The sequence below is a fragment of the Mixophyes fleayi genome, chromosome 4 (genome assembly GCF_038048845.1).
Source record: "Mixophyes fleayi isolate aMixFle1 chromosome 4, aMixFle1.hap1, whole genome shotgun sequence".
NCBI classification, from domain to species: domain Eukaryota; kingdom Metazoa; phylum Chordata; class Amphibia; order Anura; family Limnodynastidae; genus Mixophyes; species Mixophyes fleayi.
Window position 1 is genome coordinate 343,913,127 of NC_134405.1, and position 19,192 is coordinate 343,932,318.

The window sequence follows — 19,192 nt, forward strand, 5'->3', positions numbered from 1 at the left end:
TAAGGACCTTCATTTGAAAGTATCCGTTGTATATATGGAGCCAAAGACACGATTCTGAATATCAATCCTAAAGATAATTTAAACATTCTTCCTTTAATGCCGGAAGACTCTGATCGTAAATAATTTGGAAGGATGAATTTCATACCATTATATACACAAATAGAGGATTTAAATCAAGGTACTATTAAAACAAAAATGGCTCAAATGGTACAAATTCGATCATCTATTCCCACTGACTGCAGAAAATCTAATAATATCTGCATTTACCTATAAGGCCTAGTGGGTAGATTGTGTAGTGGTGCCATTTGCGTTTGGACATGACGTACATGCACTGGCGCAGAGCTATTTGACGCAAGATACGGCACAATGGGACCTACGTCCACAGCTGAATCAGGCCCTAAGTGTTACATGTGATGAATGTATCCATCCAAATGATTTCTTTAGAAGCGTTGTGTCTAATATGTTCCTTGTAGGAAAATGGACTCTCGCCATCTTCACCTGTTCATGCCGGCAATCATGGGATTTATTGCAGCGACAACGTCCATAATCTATTACCATAATATCGAGACATCAAACTTCCCCAAACTTTTATTAGGTAAGATATGCAAATAATACGTATATTGTGGGAAAATGTCCACCGGATACAGTTACATGTAGATATATGAAGCAGTTGCAAAAGTCAAGTCCTTTTATGTAGTGGTAACGCCCAGCTATGAGCACAGTAAGACCAGTCTGCAATATGTGCCCTGACCAACACTTTATCTTATGGTAATAATCTTGCTCCGCAAAATGAAATGGTGTTTTTGGGCTTCTCTGCAAACCCAGGTGCATCGGTCTGGTCTCAACCCTTTACCTAGCACAGGTGCAGATAGAATAGATTGAGAGAATGCAGTGACTGAACGTGTAAGTCTAGAGCGCAGGTGAGAAGAGGCACAGATACAATGCTGTGAATATTACTTATAAATAGAGTTCAGTTAAAGGAAGGTGTAATAGAGTATAGTCAGACCCGGTGTAACAGAGGGCAGTGAGAGCAGATGCCGAGTACAGTGTAGAGAGAGCGCAGTCAGACCCGGTGTAATAAAGGGCAGTGAGAGCAGATGCCGAGTACAGTGTAGAGAGAGCGCAGTCAGACCCAGTGTAACAGAGGGCAGTAAGAGAAGATATTGAGTACAGTGTAGATCCAGTATAGATAGTGGAGTGAAGGGAGGTGTTGAGGCAGTGAGGTGCAGTGTAGATCCAGTATAGATAGTGGAGGGAAGGGAGGTGTTGAGGCAGTGAGTGCAGTGTAGATCCAGTATAGATAGTGGAGTGAAGGGAGGTGTTGAGGCAGTGAGGTGCAGTGTAGATCCAGTATAGATAGTGGAGTGAAGGGAGGTGTTGAGGCGGTGAGTGCAGTGTAGATCCAGTATAGATAGTGGAGGGAAGGGAGGTGTTGAGGCAGTGAGTGCAGTGTAGATCCAGTATAGATAGTGGAGTGAAGGGAGGTGTTGAGGCAGTGAGGTGAAGTGTAGATCCAGTATAGATAGTGGAGGGAAGGGAGGTGTTGAGGCAGTGAGGTGCAGTGTAGATCCAGTATAGATAGTGAAGTGAAGGGAGGTGTTGAGGCAGTGAGTGCAGTGTAGATCCAGTATAGATAGTGGAGTGAAGGGAGGTGTTGAGGCAGTGAGTGCAGTGTAGATCCAGTATAGATAGTGGAGTGAAGGGAGGTGTTGAGGCAGTGAGGTGCAGTGTAGATCCAGTATAGATAGTGAAGTGAAGGGAGGTGTTGAGGCAGTGAGGTGCAGTGTAGAGAGAGTGCAGTCAGTCCCGGTGTAACAGAGGGCAGTAAGGGAAGATATTGAGTACAGTGTAGATCCAGTATAGATAGTGGAGTGAAGGAGGGTGATGAGGCAGTGAGGTGCAGTGTAGATCCAGTATAGATAGTGGAGTGAAGGGAGGTGTTGAGGCAGTGAGGTGCAGTGTAGATCCAGTATAGATAGTGGAGTGAAGGGAGGTGTTGAGGCAGTGAGGTGCAGTGTAGATCCAGTATAGATAGTGGAGGGAAGGGAGGTGTTGAGGCAGTGAGTGCAGTGTAGATCCAGTATAGATAGTGGAGTGAAGGGAGGTGTTGAGGCAGCGAGTGCAGTGTAGATCCAGTATAGATAGTGGAGGGAAGGGAGGTGTTGAGGCAGTGAGTGCAGTGTAGATCCAGTATAGATAGTGAAGTGAAGGAAGGTGTTGAGGCAGTGAGTGCAGTGTAGATCCAGTATAGATAGTGGAGTGAAGGGAGGTGTTGAGGCAGCGAGTGCAGTGTAGATCCAGTATAGATAGTGGAGTGAAGGAGGGTGATGAGGCAGTGAGGTGCAGTGTAGATCCAGTATAGATAGTGGAGTGAAGGGAGGTGTTGAGGCAGTGAGGTGCAGTGTAGATCCAATATAGATAGTGGAGTGAAGGGAGGTGTTGAGGCAGTGAGGTGCAGTGTAGATCCAGTATAGATAGTGGAGTGAAGGGAGGTGTTGAGGCAGTGAGGTGCAGTGTAGATCCAGTATAGATAGTGGAGGGACGGGAGGTGTTGAGGCAGTGAGTGCAGTGTAGATCCAGTATAGATAGTGGAGGGAAGGGAGGTGTTGAGGCAGTGAGTGCAGTGTAGATCCAGTATAGATAGTGAAGTGAAGGGAGGTGTTGAGGCAGTGAGGGGCAGTGTAGATCCAGTATAGATAGTGGAGGGAAGGGAGGTGTTGAGGCAGTGATTGCAGTGTAGATCCAGTATAGATAGTGAAGTGAAGGGAGGTGTTGAGGCAGTGAGGGGCAGTGTAGATCCAGTATAGATAGTGGAGGGACGGGAGGTGATGAGGCAGTGAGTGCAGTGTAGATCCAGTATAGATAGTGGAGGGAAGGGAGGTGTTGAGGCAGTGAGTGCAGTGTAGATCCAGTATAGATAGTGAAGTGAAGGGAGGTGTTGAGGCAGTGAGGGGCAGTGTAGATCCAGTATAGATAGTGGAGTGAAGGGAGGTGTTGAGGCAGTGAGTGCAGTGTAGATCCAGTATAGATAGTGAAGTGAAGGGAGGTGTTGAGGCAGTGAGTGCAGTGTAGATCCAGTATAGATAGTGGAGTGAAGGGAGGTGTTGAGGCAGTGAGTGCAGTGTAGATCCAGTATAGATAGTGGAATGAAGGAGGGTGATGAGGCAGTGAGGTGCAGTGTAGATCCAGTATAGATAGTGGAGTGAAGGGAGGTGTTGAGGCAGTGAGGTGCAGTGTAGATCCAGTATAGATAGTGGAGTGAAGGGAGGTGTTGAGGCAGTGAGGTGCAGTGTAGATCCAGTATAGATAGTGGAGTGAAGGGAGGTGTTGAGGCAGTGAGTGCAGTGTAGATCCAGTATAGATAGTGGAGGGAAGGGAGGTGTTGAGGCAGTGAGGTGCAATGTAGATCCAGTATAGATAGTGGAGTGAAGGGAGGTGATGAGGCAGTGAGGTGCAGTGTAGATCCAGTATAGATAGTGGAGTGAAGGGAGGTGATGAGGCAGTGAGGTGCAGTGTAGATCCAGTATAGATAGTGGAGTGAAGGGAGGTGTTGAGGCAGTGAGGTGCAGTGTAGATCCAGTATAGATAGTGGAGGGAAGGGAGGTGATGAGGCAGTGAGTGCAGTGTAGATCCAGTATAGATAGTGGAGGGAAGGGAGGTGATGAGGCAGTGAGTGCAGTGTAGATCCAGTATAGATAGTGGAGGGAAGGGAGGTGTTGAGGCAGTTAGTGCAGTGTAGATCCAGTATAGATAGTGGAGTGAAGGGAGGTGTTGAGGCAGTGAGCTGCAGTGTAGATCCAGTATAGATAGTGGAGGGAAGGGAGGTGTTGAGGCAGTTAGTGCAGTGTAGATCCAGTATAGATAGTGGAGTGAAGGGAGGTGATGAGGCAGTGAGTGCAGTGTAGATCCAGTATAGATAGTGGAGGGAAGGGAGGTGATGAGGCAGTGAGTGCAGTGTAGATCCAGTATAGATAGTGGCGGGAAGGGAGGTGTTGAGGCAGTGAGTGCAGTGTAGATCCAGTATAGATAGTGGAGTGAAGGGAGGTGTTGAGGCAGTGAGGTGCAGTGTAGATCCAGTATAGATAGTGGAGTGAAGGGAGGTGTTGAGGCAGTTAGTGCAGTGTAGATCCAGTATAGATAGTGGAGTGAAGGGAGGTGATGAGGCAGTGAGGTGCAGTGTAGATCCAGTATAGATAGTGGAGGGAAGGGAGGTGATGAGGCAGTGAGTGCAGTGTAGATCCAGTATAGATAGTGGAGGGAAGGGAGGTGTTGAGGCAGTGAGGTGCAGTGTAGATCCAGTATAGATAGTGGAGTGAAGGGAGGTGATGAGGCAGTGAGGTGCAGTGTAGATCCAGTATAGATAGTGGAGTGAAGGGAGGTGATGAGGCAGTGAGGTGCAGTGTAGATCCAGTATAGATAGTGGAGGGAAGGGAGGTGATGAGGCAGTGAGTGCAGTGTAGATCCAGTATAGATAGTGGAGGGAAGGGAGGTGATGAGGCAGTGAGTGCAGTGTAGATCCAGTATAGATAGTGGAGGGAAGGGAGGTGTTGAGGCAGTTAGTGCAGTGTAGATCCAGTATAGATAGTGGAGTGAAGGGAGGTGTTGAGGCAGTGAGCTGCAGTGTAGATCCAGTATAGATAGTGGAGGGAAGGGAGGTGATGAGGCAGTGAGGTGCAGTGTAGATCCAGTATAGATAGTGGAGTGAAGGGAGGTGTTGAGACAGTGAGGTACAGTGTAGAGAGAGCGCAGTCAGACCCAGTGTAATAGAGGGCAGTGAGAGCAGATGCCGAGTACAGTGTAGGTCCAGTATAGATAGTGGAGTGAAGGGAGGTGTTGAGGCAGTGAGTGCAGTGTAGATCCAGTATAGATAGTGGAGTGAAGGGAGGTGTTGAGGCAGTGAGTGCAGTGTAGGTCCAGTATAGATAGTGGAGTGAAGGGAGGTGTTGAGGCAGTGAGTGCAGTGTAGATCCAGTATAGATAGTGGAGTGAAGGGAGGTGTTGAGGCAGTGAGTGCAGTGTAGGTCCAGTATAGATAGTGGAGTGAAGGGAGGTGTTGAGGCAGTGAGCTGCAGTGTAGATCCAGTATAGATAGTGGAGTGAAGGGAGGTGATGAGGCAGTGAGTGCAGTGTAGATCCAGTATAGATAGTGGAGTGAAGGGAGGTGATGAGGCAGTGAGTACACTGTAGATCCAGTATAGATAGTGGAGTGAAGGGAGGTGTTGAGGCAGTGAGCTGCAGTGTAGATCCAGTATAGATAGTGGAGTGAAGGGAGGTGATGAGGCAGTGAGTACAGTGTAGATCCAGTATAGATAGTGGAGTGAAGGAGGGTGATGAGGCAGTGAGGTGCAGTGTAGATCCAGTATAGATAGTGGAGTGAAGGGAGGTGTTGAGGCAGTGAGGTGCAGTGTAGATCCAGTATAGATAGTGGAGTGAAGGGAGGTGTTGAGGCAGTGAGGTGCAGTGTAGATCCAGTATAGATAGTGGAGTGAAGGGAGGTGTTGAGGCAGTGAGGTGCAGTGTAGATCCAGTATAGATAGTGGAGGGAAGGGAGGTGTTGAGGCAGTGAGGTGCAGTGTAGATCCAGTATAGATAGTGGAGTGAAGGGAGGTGATGAGGCAGTGAGGTGCAGTGTAGATCCAGTATAGATAGTGGAGTGAAGGGAGGTGATGAGGCAGTGAGGTGCAGTGTAGATCCAGTATAGATAGTGGAGTGAAGGGAGGTGTTGAGGCAGTGAGGTGCAGTGTAGATCCAGTATAGATAGTGGAGGGAAGGGAGGTGATGAGGCAGTGAGTGCAGTGTAGATCCAGTATAGATAGTGGAGGGAAGGGAGGTGATGAGGCAGTGAGTGCAGTGTAGATCCAGTATAGATAGGGGAGGGAAGGGAGGTGTTGAGGCAGTTAGTGCAGTGTAGATCCAGTATAGATAGTGGAGTGAAGGGAGGTGTTGAGGCAGTGAGCTGCAGTGTAGATCCAGTATAGATAGTGGAGGGAAGGGAGGTGTTGAGGCAGTTAGTGCAGTGTAGATCCAGTATAGATAGTGGAGTGAAGGGAGGTGATGAGGCAGTGAGTGCAGTGTAGATCCAGTATAGATAGTGGAGGGAAGGGAAGTGATGAGGCAGTGAGTGCAGTGTAGATCCAGTATAGATAGTGGAGGGAAGGGAGGTGTTGAGGCAGTGAGTGCAGTGTAGATCCAGTATAGATAGTGGAGTGAAGGGAGGTGTTGAGGCAGTGAGGTGCAGTGTAGATCCAGTATAGATAGTGGAGTGAAGGGAGGTGTTGAGGCAGTTAGTGCAGTGTAGATCCAGTATAGATAGTGGAGTGAAGGGAGGTGATGAGGCAGTGAGGTGCAGTGTAGATCCAGTATAGATAGTGGAGGGAAGGGAGGTGATGAGGCAGTGAGTGCAGTGTAGATCCAGTATAGATAGTGGAGGGAAGGGAGGTGTTGAGGCAGTGAGGTGCAGTGTAGATCCAGTATAGATAGTGGAGTGAAGGGAGGTGATGAGGCAGTGAGGTGCAGTGTAGATCCAGTATAGATAGTGGAGTGAAGGGAGGTGATGAGGCAGTGAGGTGCAGTGTAGATCCAGTATAGATAGTGGAGGGAAGGGAGGTGATGAGGCAGTGAGTGCAGTGTAGATCCAGTATAGATAGTGGAGGGAAGGGAGGTGATGAGGCAGTGAGTGCAGTGTAGATCCAGTATAGATAGTGGAGGGAAGGGAGGTGTTGAGGCAGTTAGTGCAGTGTAGATCCAGTATAGATAGTGGAGTGAAGGGAGGTGTTGAGGCAGTGAGCTGCAGTGTAGATCCAGTATAGATAGTGGAGGGAAGGGAGGTGATGAGGCAGTGAGGTGCAGTGTAGATCCAGTATAGATAGTGGAGTGAAGGGAGGTGTTGAGACAGTGAGGTACAGTGTAGAGAGAGCGCAGTCAGACCCAGTGTAATAGAGGGCAGTGAGAGCAGATGCCGAGTACAGTGTAGGTCCAGTATAGATAGTGGAGTGAAGGGAGGTGTTGAGGCAGTGAGTGCAGTGTAGATCCAGTATAGATAGTGGAGTGAAGGGAGGTGTTGAGGCAGTGAGTGCAGTGTAGGTCCAGTATAGATAGTGGAGTGAAGGGAGGTGTTGAGGGAGTGAGTGCAGTGTAGATCCAGTATAGATAGTGGAGTGAAGGGAGGTGTTGAGGCAGTGAGTGCAGTGTAGGTCCAGTATAGATAGTGGAGTGAAGGGAGGTGTTGAGGCAGTGAGCTGCAGTGTAGATCCAGTATAGATAGTGGAGTGAAGGGAGGTGATGAGGCAGTGAGTGCAGTGTAGATCCAGTATAGATAGTGGAGTGAAGGGAGGTGATGAGGCAGTGAGTACACTGTAGATCCAGTATAGATAGTGGAGTGAAGGGAGGTGTTGAGGCAGTGAGCTGCAGTGTAGATCCAGTATAGATAGTGGAGTGAAGGGAGGTGATGAGGCAGTGAGTACAGTGTAGATCCAGTATAGATAGTGGAGTGAAGGGAGGTGTTGAGGCAGTGAGGGGCAGTGTAGATAGAGCGCAGTGAATAAGAGATGTCATTGGATTGCAGTGTAGAGCAGGTGTTGAGAGAGTGGAGAGTAGGATTACAGCATCCACTGCTAGGTTCTTTAATGAGATTTACCATTGCACTCATGAAGTATGATATATTATACTATTTACTGTAGGAGATTATTTAGACAGTTTTCTCCCCTGAGGTTGGAATCTCTCCAATGTTCCTGCTATTTGCAGTAGCCAAATCCTCATACAATAGTATTGTAGGGAACAGACTCCAGAGTGTAATATGGATTCTGACTCTTACAATCACTTTGTGAAGTTTGCTGAATTATAATCTAATTTGCACCTTTGACTCTCCCATTTCCCAGCTCTCTTCCTCTATTGGGTGTTAGCCTTTATAGCCAAAACCATTAAGCTTGTGAAATATAGTGAAAATGGAATTGGTCTGACTCAATTACGATTCTGCATCACCGGGACGATGGTCATTCTGTATGGTCTGCTCATGGCGGTGGAGATTAATGTCATTAGAGTCAGGGTACGTTATCTCTGTACATGTGCTGTCTATCCGTGTGCAGTCTATCCGTGTGCAGTCTATCTGTGTGCTGTCTATCTGTGTGCTGTCTATCTGTGTGCTGTCTATCTATGTGCTGTCTATCCGTGTGCAGTCTATCCGTGTGCAGTCTATCCGTGTGCTGTCTATCCGTGTGCAGTCTATCCGTGTGCTGTCTGTCAGTGTGCAGTCTATCCGTGTGCAGTCTATCCGTGTGCAGTCTATCCGTGTGCAGTCTATCCGTGTGCAGGTTATCCGTGTGCTGTCTATCTGTGTGCTGTCTATCTGTGTGCTGTCTATCCGTGTGCAGTCTATCCGTGTGCTGTCTGTCAGTGTGCAGTCTATCCGTGTGCAGTCTATCCGTGTGCAGTCTATCCGTGTGCAGTCTATCTGTGTGCAGTCGATCCATGTGCTGTCTATCCGTGTGCAGTCTATCCGTGTGCTGTCTGTCAGTGTGCAGTCTATCCGTGTGCTGTCTGTCAGTGTGCAGTCTATCCGTGTGCAGTCTATCCGTGTGCAGTCTATCCGTGTGCAGTCTATCTGTGTGCAGTCGATCCATGTGCTGTCTATCCGTGTGCAGTCTATCCGTGTGCAGGGACGCATCTCATGGGCGTTTGCTCTTTTCTTCCAGAAATATGTGTTTTCCATGAGCCCCCAGAAAGTGAAGCCCCCTGAGGATCTCCAAGATTTGGGGGTGAGGTTCCTTCAGCCCTTTGTGAACTTACTTTCCAAAGCAACGTACTGGTGGATGAATACTCTCATTATCACTGCTCACAAGAGACCCATTGACTTAAAAACTATAGGAAAATTGCCCATAGCAATGAGGGCGCTCACCAACTACGTCTCCCTGAAAGACGCATACGAGGAGCAGAAGGTAAAGAAAATGAATAGGTATATTGTGTGTAAGACTGTGCTGCGATTATACATGTTAGGGCCACCCCTGGGTATCTTATGGGTGTGTTCTCACAGCCTCTCTCCAGCACAGTGTGCCATGTGCTCACTGAGCGCTTCCATACACCTGCAATCTATCACACTCGTAAGCGCTGCAGACAACGGTAAGATTGATGCAGACTGAAACAAGCACTGATCAGAAAGTCTGTGCTTACATTATCAGAAATCATATATTCGTTACCTGTCAGCATCAAAGATTGTTTAATCATATGGTGAATGCGTAAAAATCAATGCGCGTATGTCTGAGACCTTAATTTAAATTCTGTCCCAGTAATAAACTTTTTGTCCATTTACCCCACTAGAGTTACCTGCGTAGCTTCCACAAAAGTCGGTGCTGCATATCTCTCTAATAACATATCGACAGTGTTACAAGAGATAACAAACAAATTTGACAATAAAGCAGGAAGCACCTGGGTCTGCAAATGAAGGCTCGGAGGGCCACCTGCACCCCTAGGGCTCATCACTGATCTAAATAGTAGTGTGTGTGACCTGCTTAGGTTCACCTGTCCAGCAGCACATTGTCCCTAGAAATAATATTACAATGTTCAGAATAACTCAGCTTGTACCGCAGTAGTCAGAGAGAGGGTTAACGTATTATCTGTACAGCCGGCACTGTGAATGGTCGTGTCTTAAATACAGATATTTGGCAGTCGCTGCATTTTTCCATTGTGAGGTGAGATACTTTTCTAATCTGCGTTTTAAACAAGTCTCTGGACGTCAGCCAATCAGATTGGCGCAGAGCGCGATCTTTGTGCCTCCTTTGCACTCACCCCGATATGAGACCATCTTTGTTCAGGGTCAGGGTCAGTTTCAGGGTCAAATGAACATTCAACTTAGCTCTAAGGCTGGGTACACACTACAGTATTTTCAACCAATTATCGGACCAATCACATGATAAACGATGGTTCGGCCCCATATTGCATTAGTGTGCACAATTTAACCAATTAACATGTTTAGGCGCTAGGTTTGCACCTTTTCTACTTGGAAATTTCCAAATAAGCAAGTGGATAAATACTATATAATAAAAAAAGTCGGAACACTAAAATGATAAGCCAGAAAATGTTTAGGCCCCCTGCCAGTCGGAGACCTGGGGAAATGTCTCAATTTCTCCCCTATCATATAAAGAAATGTCAGGTGCGCAGTGAAGAAGCCACGCCCACTTTCCAAGCTATCGTTCATTGGTAAATTACTGAAGCCACAGCACAGGTAGACAGGAGAACACAATAGTTACTAGATATAGTTTTTGTACTCTGGAAAATGTGCACATGTTGGTGTTCTATAAACATATTAATGTCTCTACAAAGCTGGAATATGTGTATTTATAGCAGAAGTAGGCAGTCTGTGACCGTCCGCTGTTGTGGTACTACAAGTCCCAGTCTACTTGACAGCCCCTGGGAAGCCACAGGTGACTTAAGTCTGGTCTACAGTGATTGGTCAGTTCATTGTCGCTAATGAATTATGGAGCTATGATACTTTGGGAGATATTATTCATTGTGATCTCAGCATTAAGCCAGTAAGCTTTTACTGACATATTTCTTAATCTTTGATACAGAAAAAGGTGATTGATCAGCCTCACAAGACGCCCTCCATCTGGCTGGCCATGTACAAAGCATTTGGGCGACCAATCCTACTGAGCAGCACGTTCCGGTATCTGGCTGATCTGCTGGGGTTTGCTGGTCCTCTCTGTATCTCTGGGATAGTCCAGCATCTTGAGCCTCATGAGGCCTCTAATGAAACCATGCAGGAATCAGTAAGTCTTGTGAGAGCTTTAATGTCATCATATCTTTGCGTAGAGGAGATTTACACGTTTTACGCGTAATTTTGTTAACTATAATAAGCAAATATTGAAAGCGATGATGTTCATTTGGGGTTTTATTTTCAGTATTGACATTTATGTGTCTCCTACATAGAGTGGTGGTACCCATTGGGTAGGATCAACCAATATCCACATTAAAATAATCCAATCAATTGACTAAGAACCAGTGACACTCGGCCTATCATTTGATTAGGAACAAGTGACATCACTGAGGTGTGAGGCTCTCGGCCTATCAATTCAACAGTGATCACTAAGACAAAATGGACACCATTTGACAACCTATTTCCTCATGCCAAATTCCACACCCACTCTACCCACCTTCACCTACACTTCCCAATCCACCCTTAATTCATTCTCTCCAGTAACTAAAAATGAAGTCTCTGCACTTATTTCATCATCTCACCCTACAACCTGTCCACTCTACCCTATTCCCTCCCAACTTCTGCACTCCCGCTCCTCCACTGCATGCCAACCTCTAGCTCACTTCTTTAACCTGTCTCTCTCCTCCTTTAAACATGCGCTCATCTCATCAATTCTAAAGAAGCCATCTCTCGATCCAGCCTCTCTCTTCAACTACCACCCTATTTCTCTCCTCCCCTTTGCCTCCAAACTACTTGAGCGATTAGTGAACAAACGCCTGTCTCACCTTCTCTCCTCTCATTCCATTCTCGGCTCTCTACAATCAGACTTCTGCCCCCAACATTCTACTGAAACTGTTCTCACAAAAGTGACCAATGATCTGCTTACTGCAAAATCTAATGGTAATTTCTCCGTACTCATTCTCCTAGACCTCTCTGCTGCTTTTGATACTGTTGATCACCCTCTTCTCCTACACACCCTCCACTCCATCGGCCTTCGTGACGCAGCTCTTTCCTGGTTCATTTCCTACCTATTGAACTGTTCCTTTAGTGTTTCTACCTTTGGCACATCCTCCTCTCCACTCCCACTATCTGTTAGGGTCCCACAAGACACTGTTCTTGGCCCTTTACTTTTTTCATTGAACGTCTCTTCTCTTGGGGCATTAATTTTCTCATTCATTTCAATAGCACCTCTACGCTGATGACACCCAATCTATATCTCTTTCCCTGACCTCTATCTTTCTGTACTATTTCTTATAACCAACTGTCTTTCTGCTATCTCCACATGGATGTCCCAACGCTACCTAAAGCTCAACAGAGTCACCACCTCCCCACAAATCTCCCTCACTGTCAATAACACCACAATTTCCTCTATCTCCCAAGCCCGCTGCCTTAGTGCCACAATGGATTCCGCCCTCTTCTTTACTAATCACATTCAGACTCTCTCCTAGTCCTGTCGACTCCACCTTAAATCAGAATGTGCCTTTTTATTACTCAACATGCTACCAAAACTCTTATCCAAGCTCTCATCATCCCACGTCTTGACTACTGCAACCTCCTGCTATCTGGCGTCTCTGACACCCATATATCCACACTTCAATCCATCCTAAATGCTGCTGCAAGACTGATCTTCCTCTCTCATCGCTCCACATCTGCTGCACCACTCTGCAAATCCCTACACTGGCTTCATGTCCTCTAGAATCCAATTCAGATTATTCACCCTTACATACAAAGTCCTCAACAACACCACCTCTGCATACATCTCATATCTCATATCAATATACCCTCCCTCCTGCCCTCTTAGGTCTACCTCTGACCTGCACCTTGTCTCGTGTCTGATAAACACCTCTCACTCCCGCCTACAAGACTTCTCCCGTGCTGCTCCCCGCTTATGGAATTCCCTACAACGCCCAATCAGACTTTCCCACAGCCTTCAAATCGTTAGACGCTTTCTGAAAACCCATCTCTTCTTTAGAGCTGACCTTATCCCTGATGATACTATTTACACTAATGCACCCTCACAACTGTCCCAATCTCCACTCTGAGCCACACTCGCTCCTCTTGTTTCAGCTGTGTCCTCTTCCATTTAGAATGTAAGCTCTGTAATGAGCAGGGTCCTCCATACCTTTTGTTTTCATGTCTGCATTTATTTTGTCTGCTACTGTGTGGCGCTTTGGAGCACTGTAGCGCTAATTACTAGAGACTAGTGGATTGGTGACATCACTGAGGAAGTGACGTTACTAGTTCCTAGTGAATTGATAGGTGCCCTTGTCATGAATATTGGTTCAACAAAATGGCTGCCTCAGTTGTGTGTAGACCACGCCTACACCTTAACTGCATTATTATTATTATCTTTTATTTATAAGGCACCACAATTGGTCCGCAGTGCTATATGTGACATATACAGAAAGCAGTGATCCATGTTTCCTTTCATGCTTTACTCATATGTTATTCTTTCGCTCCCTCCTCTAGGACACATCCAGCATCTTCCACAGCGTACACTTCCTCTCGTCAAACCAATTTCTGGACAATTATTTTGTTTTAGCCGTTCTTTTATTTTTGGCCCTAATCCTCCAGAAGACGTTCCTCCAAGCCTCGTATTACGTCACCATAGAGACTGGGATTAACCTCCGTGGAGCATTGCTGGTACCCATTGATCTTCCTGATTGCTAGTACATGCTTTGTTTATGTTTGATGGTAATGAATATAAAACATTAATAATAAAAGTGTGAGCCGATGTGGGATGAAATTGTGCCGTTTTCTCCTCGCTTTCAGGCTATGATCTATAACAAGATTCTGAAGCTCTCTACCTCCAACATGTCCATGGGAGAGATGACCTTGGGGCAGATAAACAATTTGGTGGCCATTGAAACCAATCAGCTGATGTGGTTCCTCTTCCTGTGTCCCAATCTCTGGGCTATGCCTGTTCAGGTACAGCATCCAAGTAAGGGAATCTTTGTTTAGCAATCGGACGTTTTTCCTAATCCAACGTGGAACGCCTGCACCAATGTAAATGTATCTGTTGTAGTGATTATGTTCCTGCTACGTACATATCGACAGTTATAGCACCTCTACTAATGGCTAACGTCTCTTAAGTGGGACACAGCCACGTCTCTTCCGCAAGTGGGCGTGACCATATCATGTTAGGGATGTGTCCACATCACACGCCACGGGGTCTGTCTAGTGCCATCCCTATATTATATCTCCCATCTTCCCACCAGTTGGGACCTGCTGACACGCGGGAGGACGGGACAGTTCCTTCAAATCAGGACAGTTGGGAGCTATGGCTGAAGCGATCTCCTGAGAACTTGTTTCTTTCAATGACTCTCTCCTGTGTACAGTAAAGGGGCAGCACCTAATATCATGACATCCAGTCATTGGGGGCAGATTATGTAAATATTAGAATTATGTTCTTAGGTCCCAGAAGTATTTGGTTTCCAAAAATGAACTTTATTTATAAGTTGGCAGCAACATTTTGTTATTTTCGGAACCTGCAGTAAACAAATCGGAGCGTTTGAGCCCCCTTCCCTTATATATTCCCCCTATGTCTATTCTTGGGGTGACTCACTTTTCTGCTTACACCTGTTATTGTCAATAGAAATGAGAAAGAAGCGTTAGTAGAAGAAGAGATGATTTTCATACATTTGGAGGAGGATAAGGATTGTGCAAAGAACTAATACAAGCATAAAAAGATCAAAAAATCATATATAAATGTACTTGTGTTTAGTTACAGAGTTATATTCTCCTGGGATCTTTATATAACATTAATGTATAGAGAACAGAGGCAGCTGCTGTGCTATGTACATATTAATGTGATTTTATGGATAACACTTTATTTACTAATCAGACAGAGAGATGTCCTATCCCTGGAGCTCTGCAGGGGGAAAGCGAAGGATCCAAGTACTATCGATGTGTAAAGTAATAGGATATTACAGACCGCTAATTGCAGAAGGAAATGTTCCCCAAATTACCCCTTCCTGCAGACTGCCGGAGGCAGCAGCTTCAGTTTGCCCCATAATATGCCCCTATTAAGTCCTTGCTATTCTACAGTGAGGAGGAAAGAAAAATCTAGGTCATTGGGAAACTAATAGTTAAATCCCAAAGCAGGCATGAGTTATGTATACAGCGTACAGGGTCACCCTTCCATACATTGCTGCCTCCTCCAGGGTTACAGGGTCACCCTTCCATACATTGCTGCCTCCTCCAGGGTTACAGGATCACCCATCCATACATTGCTGCCTCCTCCAGGGTTACAGTGTCACCCTTCCATACATTGCTGCCTCCTCCAGGGTTACAGGGTCACCCTTCCATACATTGCTGCCTCCTCCAGGGTTACAGGGTCACCCTTCCATACATTGCTGCCTCCTCCAGGGTTACAGGGTCACCCATCCATACATTGCTGCCTCCTCCAGGGTTACAGGGTCACCCTTCCATACATTGCTGCCTCCTCCAGGGTTACAGGGTCACCCATCCATACATTGCTGCCTATTCCAGGGTTACAGGGTCACCCTTCCATACATTGCTGCCTCCTCCAGGGTTACAGGGTCACCCATCCATACATTGCTGCCTCTTCCAGGGTTACAGGGTCACCCTTCCATACATTGCTGCCTCCAGGGTTACAGGGTCACCCTTCCATACATTGCTGCCTCCTCCAGGGTTACAGGGTCACCCATCCATACATTGCTGCCTCCTCCAGGGTTACAGGGTCACCCTTCCATACATTGCTGCCTCCTCCAGGGTTACAGGGTCACCCATCCATACATTGCTGCCTCTTCCAGGGTTACAGGGTCACCCTTCCATACATTGCTGCCTCCTCCAGGGTTACAGGGTCACCCTTCCATACATTGCTGCCTCCTCCAGGGTTACAGGGTCACCCTTCCATACATTGCTGCCTCCTCAAGGGTTACAGGGTCACCCTTCCATACATTGCTGCCTCTTCCAGGGTTACAGGGTCACCCTTCAATACATTGCTGCCTCTGTACATGTATTGTATGTGGAGCCTATAACTTGTCATTAATTCCGCACATTTTCTGACTGATACGAGCAATGTGCCATAGCTGTTATGTTTTATGACACAATAAGTAACATTGTAACTAAAGAAGTTTCGTGGCACCTTTCATTCTTTCAGATCATAATGGGCGTCATCCTCCTGTACAAGCTGCTGGGCGGCAGCGCGCTGGTAGGGGCTGCAGTCATCATGCTGCTCGCTCCTGTTCAATATTTCATTGCTACAAAACTTGCAGAAGTTCAGAAGAACACCCTGGTAAGTGTGGCCCTTGGGGCCCCGGAAGATGCATGGGGATCACTGCTCCAGAATAACCTGACACTGTTTATAGGACATTGTTGTTTTCACGTCTACACAGATCCCCCCCATGGCTGCGTTCCTCCTATAAGACGTACTCTGTGCTACGCTCACTGGTTCCTTCACTGACCTTAGCAGTGACCTACTGAGCCGAGTGTCGGAGTTACGTAGAGTAATTCTAACTTTGTCCTTCACCAAAATATTAATAGTACTGTGGGCGCCATGTAGAGTTGGCACAAGTCCGACTCGTAACCGCAAAAAGTGCTTTTTCCAAGTGGTTCCAGCCTAGACTGATACTAGCAAAATCTGGCCCCCCGCCATACTACCAAACCAGCCTTAGGCCGGTTAGCACAGGTCGTAGCACACAACAAACTTCCCCTCTCCCCACCCCCCCCGTTGGGTTTAACCAACCCCGTTAGGATTAGCACTAGGACTACTCCACATCCCTGGGCAACGGGTGTAGGTTATTTTGTTAAAGAATATAACTATTTAACCATTTTGGCCCTGGTGAACTACAGGTCCCAGCATGTCCAGGCCGCCATTAGGCGTTTGAGCCTGCTGGTGCTTGCAGTATTATAAGCTCCATCATATCCATGGCTTAAATGTAAATATTACACACCCCATTAAAAAAAAACACATTTATTTGAAATAAAACATTACTTTTGTTGGTAGGTTAAGGATTTGCCCCTTCATTTATCTCTTAAACATATATCCCTCCCCGCAACTTTAACTGTTGCTTTCCCAATTTAATACAGATGCGCTTGTGTCTAATCTGCAATAGACAAAGTGTTCCCCCCTTACTAACCACCTCATCCCATCAGCCAATGCAAACCTTTGTACCCCCCTTCCCCAGACATTGCCATCATCACCCAGAAATCCATGTGCTCCGTGTTATATCTGGGGCACCAGTAGGCAGGTGGTGTCACAAAAGATGGCTTTTCCTGAGGTTGGTAAATGAGCTGTAATGTGTTGATATTTGTTACATAACATTATTGGAAGATGTCGGGAAGGAGATTTGTTAAACATGTTTGTTTCCTGTTTGTTTTTCGGCCACTGCAGGATTACTCCACCGAGCGGCTTAAGAAAACAAACGAGATCTTGAAAGGAATTAAGTTGCTGAAGTTGTACGCCTGGGAGAACATCTTCTGCACCAGCGTGGAGGAGACCAGGATGAAGGAGCTGACGAGTCTGAAAACATTTGCTCTACACACGTCTCTCTCCAGTGAGCTGCGGATCCCTAATATTATAGTAGTATTATGCAACATTACATTAACTATACAAAGCCTTCTGCACAGCGCTTCCTTCCATCTGTGTGCTGTGTTTTATATTAAGGGATATGTAGAAATGTGAAGAAATTATATTGTCATCTGTGTAGGTTGTGAAGGACATAGAACATGAAAATTGATATAAGTAGATAGGCAAGGTTTTGGGATTTAGATTTACACATAATTTACCAGACACATAACTGACTTCTAGAACAGTGGAACCCATAACTTAATTTAGCAGCGCTAGTGTGGTCTGGAACTTGTCAGTGTGTCATTATCCTGAGACCCCAAGTGTCAGTGTGTCATTATCCTGGACCCTAAGTGTCAGTGTGTCATTATCCTGAGATCCTAAGTGTCAGTGTGTCATTATCCTGAGACCCCACTTGTCAGTGTGTCATTATCCTAAGACCCCAAGTGTCAGTGTGTCATTATCCTGAGACCCCAAGTGTCAGTGTGTCATAATCCTGAGATGCCAAGTGTCAGTGTGTCATTATCCTGGGACCCCAAATGCCAGTGTGTCATTATCCTGGGACCCCAAGTGTCAGTGTGTCATTATCCTGGGACCCCAAGTGTCAGTGTGTCATTATCCTGAGACCCCAAGTGTCAGTGTGTCATAATCCTGAGATCCCAAGTGTCAGTGTGTCATTATCCTGGACCCTAAGTGTCAGTGTGTCATTATCCTGGACCCCAAGTGTCAGTGTGTCATTATCCTGGACCCCACATGTCAGTGTGTCATTATCCTGAGACCCCAAGTGTCAGTGTGTCATTATCCTGAGAGCCCAAGTGTCAGTGTGTCATTATCCTGGACCCTAAGTGTCAGTGTGTCATTATCCTGAGATCCTAAGTGTCAGTGTGTCATTATCCTGAGACCCCACTTGTCAGTGTGTCATTATCCTAAGACCCCAAGTGTCAGTGTGTCATTATCCTGAGACCCCAAGTGTCAGTGTGTCATAATCCTGAGATCCCAAGTGTCAGTGTGTCATTATCCTGGGACCCCAAATGCCAGTGTGTCATTATCCTGGGACCCCAAGTGTCAGTGTGTCATTATCCTGGGACCCCAAGTGTCAGTGTGTCATTATCCTGAGACCCCAAGTGTCAGTGTGTCATAATCCTGAGATCCCAAGTGTCAGTGTGTCATTATCCTGGACCCTAAGTGTCAGTGTGTCATTATCCTGGACCCCAAGTGTCAGTGTGTCATTATCCTGGACCCCACATGTCAGTGTGTCATTATCCTGGGACCCCAAGTGTCAGTGTGTCATTATCCTGGGACCCCAAATGCCAGTGTGTCATTATCCTGGGACCCCAAGTGTCAGTGTGTCATTATCCTGAGACCCCACTTGTCAGTGTGTCATTATCCTGGGACCCCAAATGCCAGTGTGTCATTATCCTGGGACCCCAAGTGTCAGTGTGTCATTATCCTGAGACCCCACTTGTCAGTGTGTCATTATCCTGAGACCCCAAGTGTCAGTGTGTCATTATCCTGGGACCCCAAGTGTCAGTGTGTCATTATCCTGGACCCTAAGTGTCAGTGTGTCATTATCCTGGAACCCCACTTGTCAGTGTGTCATTATCCTGGACCCCAAGTGTCAGTGTGTCATTATCCTGAGACCCCACTTGTCAGTGTGTCATTATCCTGAGACCCCAAGTGTCAGTGTGTCATTATCCTGAGACCCCACTTGTCAGTGTGTCATTATCCTGAGACCCCAATTGTCAGTGTGTTATTATCCTGGACCCCAAGTGTCAGTGTGTCATTATCCTGGACCCCAAGTGTCAGTGTGTCATTATCCTGGACCCCAAGTGTCAGTGTGTCATTATCCTGGGACACCAAGTGTCAGTGTGTCATTATCCTGGGACCCTAAGTGTCAGTGTGTCATTATCCTGGGACCCCAAGTGTCAGTGTGTCATTATCCTGGGACCCAAAGTGTCAGTGTGTCATTATCC

At 46.6% G+C, this 19,192-nt stretch overlaps 1 protein-coding gene and 1 long non-coding RNA gene across 7 annotated transcripts in view; both read left to right on the forward strand.

Annotated features, from left to right (window-relative positions):
- ABCC9 (ATP binding cassette subfamily C member 9) overlaps positions 1–19,192 on the forward strand; it is a 128,403-nt gene that overhangs the window by 45,864 nt on the left and 63,347 nt on the right. For all 6 annotated transcript variants that reach the window (XM_075210794.1, XM_075210792.1, XM_075210793.1 and 3 more), the window contains 8 exons: positions 474–595; positions 7,878–8,044; positions 8,691–8,933; positions 10,563–10,760; positions 13,157–13,330; positions 13,460–13,615; positions 15,813–15,947; positions 17,046–17,208. In XM_075210794.1, the coding sequence (XP_075066895.1) occupies positions 474–595; positions 7,878–8,044; positions 8,691–8,933; positions 10,563–10,760; positions 13,157–13,330; positions 13,460–13,615; positions 15,813–15,947; positions 17,046–17,208 (1,358 nt within the window). The remainder of the gene's footprint in view (positions 1–473; positions 596–7,877; positions 8,045–8,690; positions 8,934–10,562; positions 10,761–13,156; positions 13,331–13,459; positions 13,616–15,812; positions 15,948–17,045; positions 17,209–19,192) is intronic.
- Positions 797–4,817, forward strand: LOC142153310 (uncharacterized). The gene is made up of 3 exons (XR_012691468.1): positions 797–1,167; positions 1,779–1,841; positions 4,728–4,817. It is a non-coding gene; the product is annotated as an uncharacterized LOC142153310 (long non-coding RNA).